This window comes from Sprattus sprattus (genome assembly GCF_963457725.1).
Source record: "Sprattus sprattus genome assembly, chromosome: 2".
Taxonomy (NCBI): domain Eukaryota; kingdom Metazoa; phylum Chordata; class Actinopteri; order Clupeiformes; family Clupeidae; genus Sprattus; species Sprattus sprattus.
This window is the reverse complement of record NC_137921.1, coordinates 30,150,868-30,162,833: the sequence shown is the minus strand read 5'-3', so window position 1 is coordinate 30,162,833 and position 11,966 is coordinate 30,150,868. Positions and strand designations below refer to the sequence as shown.

Sequence of the window (11,966 nt, the reverse complement as noted above, 5' to 3'; positions counted from 1 at the left end):
TAGACGATCAGAAACGCAAGTAGGACAGCGCCAAACGCAAGTAGCTGTGTGGGCGGCTCTAAGGCGCATTTGTTACGGCGGAAAAAACACAGTTGCGTCCGGCGCAAATGTCAAATGGGTTGGTCCAAAGGAGGTTACTCAACCATAGGTGTGGTTTGGGCGTAATATGCAATAAACCAATCAGAGCGTCATCTCACATTCCTACGGAAGCGTATTGCTGCCACAAAAAAAAAAAAAAAAAGGTCTCAGTATCAAGTAATTACGTGAAAGTTTCTTGTTTTAACAATATCTTTTTCACGTTTTAACATGATAAATATCATGTTTTTACATGAAATTATCACGTTATTTCATGATAATGATATTTTCACGTTATAACATGAAAATATCATGTTATTTCATGATAATGATATTTTCAGGTTTTTACAAGATATGTATCATGTTATTACATGAAATGATCACGTTATTTCATGATAATGACACTAAACGAAACGAGAGGCAATAGGCTGGAAGCTATACTTTGGGTCCTTTGCACGAGTCAATCAACGGTCGGGCAGCTAGTGTTGAACATGGAGAGAGTGGCAGTGGACATGCAGTTTAGATGGTGGATTTTGTACCCATGGAGCCTTCCGTGCCCTTCCAGTTGATCGATAGGAATGAGGCTACCTCAAGAGGGTCGGATTTGTTCCTCCGTCGGTACAATCCCAGGCATTTTAAAATCCTCCTGAGTGTGCGCATACTTATAACGATGTCATCCACCGTGTTCAATAACTGGAGAATCTCACCATGTATTAAACCCAGCTTAGTCACGAGTCAATCAACAGTCGGGCAGCTAGTGTTGAACTTTGAGGTTCTCGCCCAAGAATATGACCCAAAGAATACCATCCCCATATCATCATGCATGGAGGTGGAAACATTATGCTACCGGGCTGTTTCTCTGCCTAGGGTAGCCTACTGGTGGACTCCCCCGTATGAAGGCGACTATGAATGAGGCCATGTAGGCTACTGTGGAATCTTAGGCGAGAACCTCCAAGTTTAACACTAGCTGCCCGACCGTTGATTGACTCGTGCAAAGGACCCAAAGTAGCTTCCAGCCTATTGCCTCTCGTTTCGTTTAGTGTCATTATCATGAAATAACGTGATCATTTCATGTAATAACATGATAAATATCTTGTAAAAACCTGAAAATATCATTATCATGAAATAACATGATATGTTCATGTTATAACTTGAAAATATCATTATCATGAAATAACGTGATAATTTCATGTAATAACATGATATTTATCATGTTAAAACGTGAAGAAGATATTGTTAAAACAAGAAACTTTCACGTAATTACTTGATACTGAGACCTTTTTTTTTTTTAAAGTGTGGCAGCAATACGCTTCCGTACATTCCCTTTAAGAGCGAGGAGCGCATATTCCATAGCGGCTTGTTATTATAATGGCGGAATTACCTGGAGGAAGACCGGAAAAGTTCACAGCCGAGGAGACCGACGTGAGATTTACACCAATAGTTTGGCAAGCCATACAATAAATCAAATGTCACGCAGCTTCAATTAACCTGAATCATTTGGGTCAATGTGTTCGCTAGATGTATGCCTATTTTGAAAATATCTTGGATATGGATATCACAATGATTTCCTCATGTGGTAAATACTTTATTTTCCTTGTAATTATATATGGCTTGCCAAAAAATTGGTGTAAATCTCTCTTGTAGACGACAGAAGTAAAGTGTAGCCTATAGGTCCTATACTGTGCGGCCAAGCAAGCGCTCTTAAAAAAACGTCTGAATACGAGCCACAGACTCTACACAATGCGCCTCTGACATTAGACTAGCTTTTTTCTGGTCAACGGCGCACTGTCGTTTTGAAACTGCAAGATAGCCTACCACAAAGGAAGACTTGCGCCTGAGAAACGCCTTCTCTGTTCTGCCCCGCCCATGTCGGCGCAAGTTCATTTCGACGCGCGCCTCTGGAGGGAAAATCCCGCTGTGCGCCGGGTGCAAGATAGGAATGATACATGCGTCAGTGACAATGTCTGTTAAAGGAGTTCAGTCTAATACTGAACTACTGAGGTGCCTGAGCCCGGGGAAGGCCTGTCCGACGCGCTGGATGTTATGCCTGCTAAACTCACTTGATTTGCCCTGTGGTAAACAAACGCCTATGGACAAATGTTGCCGTTGTAATCCAAAGGAGGTCCATTTATTCCAGTAAAAGCATTATTCCATCGCAGTTCACACATTGCAATACAGAGTCCGCGCACAAGCGGTCAAAAACCCTTTGCCCTTCCGGGTCAAACACCTACCACCAGTGGCGGTGCGTCAATACAAGGCGCTGGGGCGCCGCCCACCCTACAATTTTGAGATGAAAAAAAAAAAAAAATGAAATGTCAAAAAACTTTATATATCAAATAATTTAATAAGAAATGTACCGTTTTAAAGCGTTAAATGTGTGCCGGAGACCGTAAGCCCCTGTCAAAAAACACTTAAATGTGACCAAATATAATATATTGCCATTCGTTATCATTGAGAGAGAAGCCACTCCTCCCTGTGGGCGCCGGCCAAGTGGAAGTCTATGGGAGCCAAAAAAAGGGGCAGGAACATTTGAGCAAGGACAGCTTCTCATTGGCGGATGACAGTTCGAGCCCGGGGCGCACATCACTTGCGCCCACAGCCAATGACAGGGCTTCTTATATATCATCCTGACAGGACTGTCCAATCAGAGACCTTTTGTTATTCCCTCACATCTCATTTAAATATCACATATCTACCGGAGCAGATAGCTAGCAGAAAATTGGAACCTGAGAGTATGGCGACTGAAAACTCCTTAGTATCTATTCGTGGACCACCTTTTAATCGACGATCAGATGTCGATAAGAAGAGACTAAAAGACATGGGACCAGAATGTATGGATTTAAGCACTGACCGCGGGAGGACGTACCTCGACCTGAGCTGGGCTGTTTAGTGAGTAATGCTTGTAGCGACGCTACTAGCTTAACTAGTAGCTTGGTTGGCAGTAACGTTGATATTTACAAAACCAAGTAACTTTTCAGTAGCTAAGCTCTTTTATTGATCAAGTAGCGCAGTAGTGTCATCGAAAGAATGTATCCTGGACCTTTCTAATGTTCATACATTCCCTGTATCCATCAAACAGACAAATTAAGCAGTACGTCACTTTAGTGGAGACGAGTGAAAAGCTAGGTATCGTAATTTCAAGTACAACAGACGCTGCTCATACATTTAGAATTAATGAATTTTAAATGGGTAGTTTGCATGCACATTCTAGACAACCGGATAACTAGAATGCTGTGGATATTCAGATACAGCTAGAGATGATGAAAGTTAAAATAAAATAAAGTAGAAATAAAGGAAGTCCGTGCTGTCTGCTCAGGGAGTCGAATTGGGAAAATGCCAAAGAAAAGTTCCTGTCAACATAATGACATCCAACACAAACATACGAACACACGTACAGGTGATTGAATTTAATTTACCGTTTTTATCTGACTGGCAGTTGTGTTGATCACTACAATTGCATTGACTTGGCATGCAGTTTGTTCAACTGAAAGTAGCTACTAAGTTATCAAACTACTTTTGACAGGTTTTTGTAACTTAGCTTGCTACTTCTTTATGAGGTGTAGCTTCTATGTAGTGAAGCTGAATGTATTGTAGAGTAGCTGATAGCTTCGCTCACTACAAATATCAAGAAGCTTGCCCATCACTGCAAATATTCTACTCAAAACCTGTTTTCCTCTCACTGTGGAGAGCTATTTAAACCGCGCCGCCAAACTGCGCCCCCCCTCAAAAAAATGTCACCAGCCGCCACTGCCTACCACCATCATTGTATGTGCTACCTATAAACCTGACGCAAGTCATGGACATGCGCCACCCGATGTTACATACAAGACATTACAACGTACATACAGACCAGCATTTTGGCTCTTACAATGTCAATTGCGCTGGGTGCAAGATAGGGCCCCTTAAGTTTGTGGACAACACCACCCTCATTGGGCTCAACTCTGGTGGGGATGAGTCCGCCTACAGGTGGGAGATTGACAATATGGTGACCTGGTGTGGTCAGAACAACCTGGAGCACAATGCTCTGAAAACAGTGGAGATGGTTGTAGACTTTAGAAGGAACCCAGCACCACAAACCCACCCCCATCACACTGAGAGACTCCCCAGTCGACACTGCAGAGTCCTTCGGCTTCCTGGGCACCATCATCACCCAGGACCTCACCAAAAGAGCTCAACAGAGGATGAACTTCCTGTGGCAGCTAAAGAAGTTCAACCTGCCAAAGACAATGATGGTGCACTTCTACACCTGCATCATCGAGTCCATCCTCACCTCCTCCATCACCATCTGGTACGATGCTGCCACTGCCAATGACAAAGGCAGACTGCAGCTTATCATCCGTTCTATTGAGAAGGTGTTTGGCTGCAATCTGCCATCTCTACAGGACCAGTTCGCCTCTAGGACCCTGAGGCGTGCAGGTAGGATTGCAGCCGATCCCTCCCACCCGGGTCACAAACTTTTTGAGGTACTTCCCCCCGGCAGGAGGCTGCAGCCCATCAGGACCAAAACCTCACGCCACAAGTCCAGCTTCTTCCCGGCTGCAGTTGGCCTGAATAACAAGGCCCGGGAACCCTACCTGACTTGGACTCTTATCCCGCCCCCACGCCTCAAGTCTTTGTTACATTAACACACATTACATTGCACGTTGCATATTGCACATTCACTTTGCACTCCTGTTTTGCATTTTGCATTTTACTTTACTTTTTTATATATCTTTTATATATTTGTATTTTATATATATATTTTTTTTCTTATGTGTAGTACTTATTGTGTTTTTATGTTTCATGTATATTGTATGCACCTTCACTCCAGAGCAAATCCCAGGTAGGTGTAAACCACTGGCATAATCTTTAACAAAGTGTTGTATTTTTTAAAGCTTGTTATATTATCTATGTTATATTATTATTGTTTAAAAAGTCATTAAAGCTGTCAGAATATGTTGTAGAGTAGAAAAGTATAATGTATAAATGTAGTGCAGTGGAAGTATAAATAAGCATAAAATGGAAATACAAGTTGGCAACCTCAAAAGTGTACTTCAGTACAGTATCTGAGTAAATGCGCTTAGGTACTTTTCACTGCCTGATAATAAATTAATGAATGGGGTTCTACGGTGTGCAGGGGGCCTTTATTTAAGGTTCCCCTTTCCACAAGACAGACAGCTCAACAGAGGCGACTGGTTTTGTTAACGTTTGTGAGCGTTTCACCAAACATTCCAAACAACACTACTGACAACTGACTCTCTCACAACCCACATTTGGTGAAAAACGAAGCACATATTTAATTTATTTGTAGCCTTTCTGCCACGGCTGTTTGTGGCATGTAAACAACATTAGAAGAAAATCAAAGAAAATTCCCCCTCAGCACAAACACCTTATCATGACTTAGTTATGCATATTTACATTCCGTTTACTCATCATTTGGCCTGTCTGCATATCATAACGAGAATGGCAACAGGGACAATACGGTGCATTTGAGGAACACAAAAACAAAGGTCAGCAGAATTCCCTTTTTTCAGTGAAAGACTCTCCCTGACTCTGACGTTGTTATTGCACATTGAGCACTACACAGAAGGATACAAATAATGACTTCTCTGAATGACTGGATCTGTAACTAAGCTTTTTAAAGAAGCATTCTGAAGTTTTGTCTAAACCTGGTAGGCTCAGTACATCACTCCCTTGTAAACACCAGTTACAACATATCTGGCACTTACAAATGCTAGCTACTCTGCAAAGTGATGTATTTCGTCCACATATTTGGACATGTGGTGCATGTTATGATGTAAAAAGATTTTCGTCGTTGGCCTGGTTGGGAATGACAAGTGTGTTTTAGTACCTTGAAAATTAATTTTAGGAAGTTATAAAAATTAACTACCCATTCAAATATATCTTAAACACTGTATAAGTACTTACAAAAATAACATGATGACATTATGCAACAGACTGGGTGTTCTGCCCAAACACAAATATATATATATATATATATATACGTATATATAATAATATATACAACTGGGGATTACAGGTAGTGTCACAGCAAATCACCTCTGAGGTTGGCTGGTGACCAACTCTCCTATGTTGTTGATGTTGTGCTTCCACGTCTAACAAGATGGAGGACCCGAAGAAGAAAACCGGGACAGAAAAACGAAACAATGTTCCAGGTGGCTTCCTTTCCTCTTCCATTCATGCAGGCGGAATGTGACAAGCAGCCTTCGCAAGCGTGCACTTGGTGGCCAAGTCAGTGTTATCAGTGCAGAGTCAGGCCCTCAGTCGGCCACAGAACGGCCCAGACTGCCATATGCACCCTTTCCTTCCACTGCCCGGCGTCCAGTAAGAACAGGAAGGCCTGTGAGGGGACCAGACAATGTTTCATTAAAGCACTTTTGCAGAGAAACACAGGAAGCTGAGCTGATGTCCAGTACACCTGCTTTGGAAAAAGACAGATGTGTAGCATGACAGGTAGCTTAGGATATGACTACATAGAAGAGTTAGGACAAGTAAGAGTTTAAAGTCCAGTCATTCTGAAAACATCAAAAAGAAACAGCAGTTTCAAGATGAATAGCATGCAGGTAAGGTGGAGATGTGAGACAGATGGAGATACTGATACTAAAATGATACCACGGCCAAAACCTTTAACTTCAGGGAAAGGAATGGTATGATAGATGACAGATCATGAAACTTAAAATTCTTCTTTTTTTTATTAATTAAAAATCATACATTGTCAATGTCAGTGCAAGGCAGTGGGGGACATGAAAAGAAGCCATAAGACAACAGAAGTGAATTATTGTACCAAAGTGTGTTCATACATTTGAATCCAACCAGGAGTGGAGGAACTTCACTGCGTAAAACTATGCCGTAAATACACTTGTACCATTGTCAATTAGGGGTCTCCAAGTGCGATCTGTATTTACGACAGATAGGTAAAAATGAATTACACTCCCACCTTTAGGGGACCCTCAGTAGCAAAAAAATACCAATTCTCGGATAATTGGGCTTTAAATCACTTCATAGTGTTATTAAAGTTTTAACTCAGTAGCCAATGCAATCATCTGATGTCCCCTATAGGCGTACTTGAGTAAGCTATACGTTATTTAGTTTACTTCATATTTGAGACCAGATAGGCTATCACTCCATACACTTCCTTGGCGTAGGTTTGTGGCAGTGGCACAGGCACCATTCTCCATGTTACAAGTCAATGTACCACCAAAATGATTTCAATGATTCAAGCTGTTATTTTAAGGTCAACTTGTTACATAATGATGCTTTAAAGTAGCCTACCGATACTAATAAAATGAGGTATAGTATTTATATATAACGGCATAGTATTGCAATACCTTTCTGTTTCGGTATACCGTGCAACACTTATTGTGATACACACTGAAGTTGCAGAGTAGGTCACTAATAAAAAACCTAGTAGGCCTATTAAAAACAGCTCTATTATTCTATATTATATTATATTATATACAACTATTATTGTCAACAGAGGAAAGCAAAGCATATAAATAAAGTGTGACCACATCCTTTCCTTCTCTCTTGCAACTCTAGAAGTTGAGTCTTCCACATAGAGTCACTATGGTGGTCAAAGGTCACTCTGCGTCCATGGGCTCTCGGACACACGCACTGACATGTGGATATGTGTCTTGGACACACACACACTTGACATGTGGTTATGTGTCTTGGACACACACACACTTGACATGTGGTTATGTGTCTTGGACACACACACTTGACATGTGGTTATGTGTCTCGGACACACACACTGACATGTGGTTATGTGTCTGCATTGCCATGACTCAGGTAACAGGAATGAATTGAGGTAGTATTGTGTGCGGTGTACTTTGAGGTGTTCTGAGGGTCGTTACTCACACTTGCGAATCTTGATTGGCCAGAGGAAGAGGGTGCCGATGCCGAGGGCAGCAACCAAAGACAGCCCGCCGGCCACACACACCATGACACCGCGGTAAAACCACACACAGTCAGGACAGCAGGCTGCAGTGCTACAGATGGCAGATGGATCATCACACACACACACACAAACACATACCGTCAGTTGTGTAGTGCAACAGTTTATACAGACTGTACATCCTAATACACTATAATATTCTGTACTTTATACATACATATTATATTTAAATCACTATACTTAAGTTTTAATATACTGAGGCAAAGGAAATTTAGTGGAATCAATACTTAGCTCAATCCTTTCAGACCGGCTCTTAAAGTGTTTCTAATCATATGAATCTTATAGTTGACAAGGAATTGTTAACTGTGACTGTGTTAGCGTCTTGGTGACAATTAAAAAGGGTTCAACTTACGGACAAGGATTCAAGGTTTGGATAAGCATCACAGCGAAGCCACTGGCAACTTTGTCAGTAAAGCTCATTGCTCCATACACAAAGGCTCCACTTTGCTGAGTGTGGAAAAATGGGACAAGTTGGCAGGTTTGTTAAGGACACACTCCAACACGGCACAGTAGTGAAAAACAACACAACACAAATGCAGAAGGATGTGGATGCCAACCGTTTGATCTCCGATGAGCCTGGCAGTCAGGGAGAGAGACATGACTAGGATGATGGTAGAACCTGACCCCAGGAGAACCGCCCCTCCGTAAATGCGAGTGCCCATGCTCATGTCCAGCATAACCCACAAGGCAAAGGCCAGAATCAACAGCAGACCCACCAAATAGGTCATCTAGGAATTCATTTGATAATATAGTAAGGGATGGCTTGTCTGGATTGTTATTTCAAAGTAACAGGACCCATTTCATTTTGACGTTGTGCAGGTGACTTTGTAAACATTAAATGGACCTAATCGGAAGAAGTGTGTTCCTGATTATACTTCGTTTTTGGAAGAATTGTATATATAGGAGAAATCAAAGTTCACTGTTGGCTAAACACGGATTTACCCTACTTTAATTTTTTTTTTTTTTCTACCACGGTTGTCCATCTAATGAGGGCACCCCTCAACACTCACTGCAGCCATCTTTCAAATATAAATGTATACTACCAAAATATAATTTTACCGACACAGACACCTTACCCGATAATTTTGTTCAAAGGTGAAAATTACTGTCAACCAAAAGACAGACACAAAGAGGAAGTAAAAATGGGGAAAGAGAGAGAGAGGAGATTAAAAGGATTGTGGACTCACAGTTATGCCAATGAGCTTGCAAACAGGGTTCATGACCAGAGACGACCCAAGCCCACTCATGTACATCACCAGTGGAATAGTGGCAATAAACCTCTGGGATTGGAAAGGGACAAATGAAGAGTGGAGTGGACATGTCAAATCTACACACAAAAAAAGTATCAAAAGAACAACAAAACTTAATGTCATCCAGGCCATCCGAGTACGCTTTAGCTTGCCTACCTTAGGGAGCATCAGAGAGTTGGTCACGTATATGGTGATATATGCCTGCGATAGGTTCACTATCAGCCTAGTGCACATGTACAGCAGGGCCACCTGCGGGTTGAAGCGCCATCAAAACAACTGAGTCATCGGGGAAGTTTGGAGGTCAGGTTAGAACAAGAGTATTTCATTACACAGATATGCAAACACTGTTTAACGTGCTAACCTCTGGGGTAGGTTTCTGGCAGGGTACACCCCAAAATACTGTCAAGCACGTGATTTTTATTCTAACCTTTCTATTTTATTAAATTGTAAAGAAAACCAAGCATATGGCTTTATATCATGACGCTATGACCGTCTGCAAGTTTGCCAGAACTGGCGGTTGAACAGAAAGGATGCTTGTGAAGGCTATGGTAAACTAATGAGAGCCGATATTATCACAATTTTCTTCCTATGATATCGATATATGACAACACAAGAAAAGCTATGCTATTTCGAAACAATATTACGTAAAGTAATGTGCACTCTCTTATCCAAGCCAGTAACTGCAAAAGGCCTATTTTGATGGAATGTCTAAATAAGTGTTTCTAGACTGGTGCCAATTTAGCAAGAACCCTTACATGGGGGCAGAGAGAATTTCTCTGAAAAAACAGAACTGTTTCGAACTGTCCACATGCAGTTTGATTTTTTTTTTCATATCCGTGCCAAGGCATTGATAATGTATGTAAAATATAACGCTGTTGTCTGGACGTTAGTGAAGGCTCGACTCACCTGGTAGAAGGATGGCTCCCGAAACCAGTCCTTCCACTGAAGCAGCACCGGCGGAGTGCTCTCGGGGGACGGGGGCATCAGGGTCTCGTAGGCACTGATCAGGCAGTCCCCCTCCTCCTCCTGTTTCCCCTCCTCAATAGGGACAGCATCCATAGTCTGCTGGATCGTCTCACGCGTCCCCAGGTGGAAGATGAGGGAGAACACCGACCCAATGCCCACCGCAATCAGAGCCAGGTACTGACAGGAGGAACGTCACAGACGACAGCGATCAAAGTATTATTAAGGAGCCTTTGTATGTTCACGAGTGCAGTACAGTTTTCATGGAATGAGTTGTGGATTTGAACTTGTCCTCTCAGTTTTGTAATGTGTCTAAATGCTTGTGCTGCTCATGTTTTGAATTTTAATTAGTGATATTTTTGACGATGGACAGATTCATTTTCATTAAAATCTTGGCCAACAAGGAGAAGAGGAATGTTACCCTGAACAGGGGAATGTCAGCAGGTCCCAAGCTGTCGGCGACGGTGGTGGGACCTTCTTGGAATTGAAAGAGCAACCACGCCACAGCATACACTGTGATGTTAGCTACCACACCGCAGGCATTTCTTAAACAGAAAGAGAGAAGCTACCGTTAATAGCAACACACACACACACACACACACAGATCTCTAGGTTACTCTCTCAGTTCAGCTTTGTCTCTCCTGGCATCAGTGTTCTGGGCCACCTGAGAAGACATTAACAGTTAAGGCTTTTTAGACCTTCTCTTTCAATGTGTTTTCTGTGCAATATTGGCCTGGTTATATTTAAGGAGGATGAAGGGACTTTTATCATTTCAAACTAAATACCTTTACTTTTAGAGTGGTGACAGTGCTCAAGTGGCAGGTGATGCAAGAGTTATTTAATTTGTGGATTGATTGATGGAAGGTGCTACCTGTATGCTGTGAGCTCCACCTTGTCGTGTTCAGAGGAGACCAGCTCAGGGATGAGGGACAGATGGGATATCTGGGTTGCTGCCCAGCCGAACTGGAAAACGATAATGAATGGGCTGAAATAGGTGATGCCAGCCAAATCCGTAGTACACCCAGGGCACGGGTTAAATATAAAAGGGAAGGACACAATCGCACACAAAGTTCCTGGAAGAAAAACAGAAATTTGATGTGATGTCAAAAACAGTACAAATGTGCCTCCATTAGTATGCGTGTGTGTCTCAACAACCTTACCCACTAAATGCCAAGTCTTTCTTTTGCCATAAGATCCGCATCCTGCTACCCGGTCCGATTCGTAGCCGATAAGAGGGGTGCAAATGCCGTCCGCTATCTGACCGATGAGCAGTAAAATACCTGCATACGTGTCGGCAAAACCGAGGACGCTGTTGAAATACACCAGCAAATAGGTGAACCAAATAGACGCGCATAAATCGTTCAAGAAATGCCCGACAGCGTAGCATAGGCGCTTCTGGATAGGAAAGTTATCCTGTTTTGGCATCTTGGTCTAATCCAAAGTGAAGATTTGTCCTAAATATTTAGTTTAAGGTATTCAGACGCTGAGTTTTAAACGTGTAGCATGCTAACCATGACGCACGCAGTAATGAAGGATATATGCAGTGGTGCGATGTGGACAAGTAATATCCAAGTGAGGCGGCAGGTGGTTCCAGGTGTTTCTTCGTACAATTCGTCGGCACTGATTTGTTGCAAGGCAACACTGAAATGTTGGAACGAAAGCTACTGCAGTTTTATGGAGTCACCAAGCTTCTTAACACAGTTGGCGCGTCACATGCGCTT

The 11,966-nt window shown here is 42.3% G+C and overlaps 1 protein-coding gene across 1 annotated transcript; it reads right to left on the bottom strand.

Annotated features, from left to right (window-relative positions):
- Positions 1 to 7,927: 7,927 nt before the first annotated feature.
- On the bottom strand, positions 7,928 to 11,670 carry LOC308381905 (major facilitator superfamily domain-containing protein 12-like; the record flags this gene model as incomplete). The annotated part of the gene is made up of 9 exons (XM_080859552.1): positions 7,928 to 8,066; positions 8,385 to 8,479; positions 8,590 to 8,760; positions 9,220 to 9,312; positions 9,439 to 9,531; positions 10,189 to 10,425; positions 10,667 to 10,790; positions 11,117 to 11,318; positions 11,406 to 11,670. 9 exons carry the CDS (start codon positions 11,668 to 11,670, stop codon positions 7,928 to 7,930), a joined length of 1,419 nt encoding a protein of 472 aa, XP_080715678.1.
- Between the last annotated feature and the right edge of the window lie 296 nt (positions 11,671 to 11,966).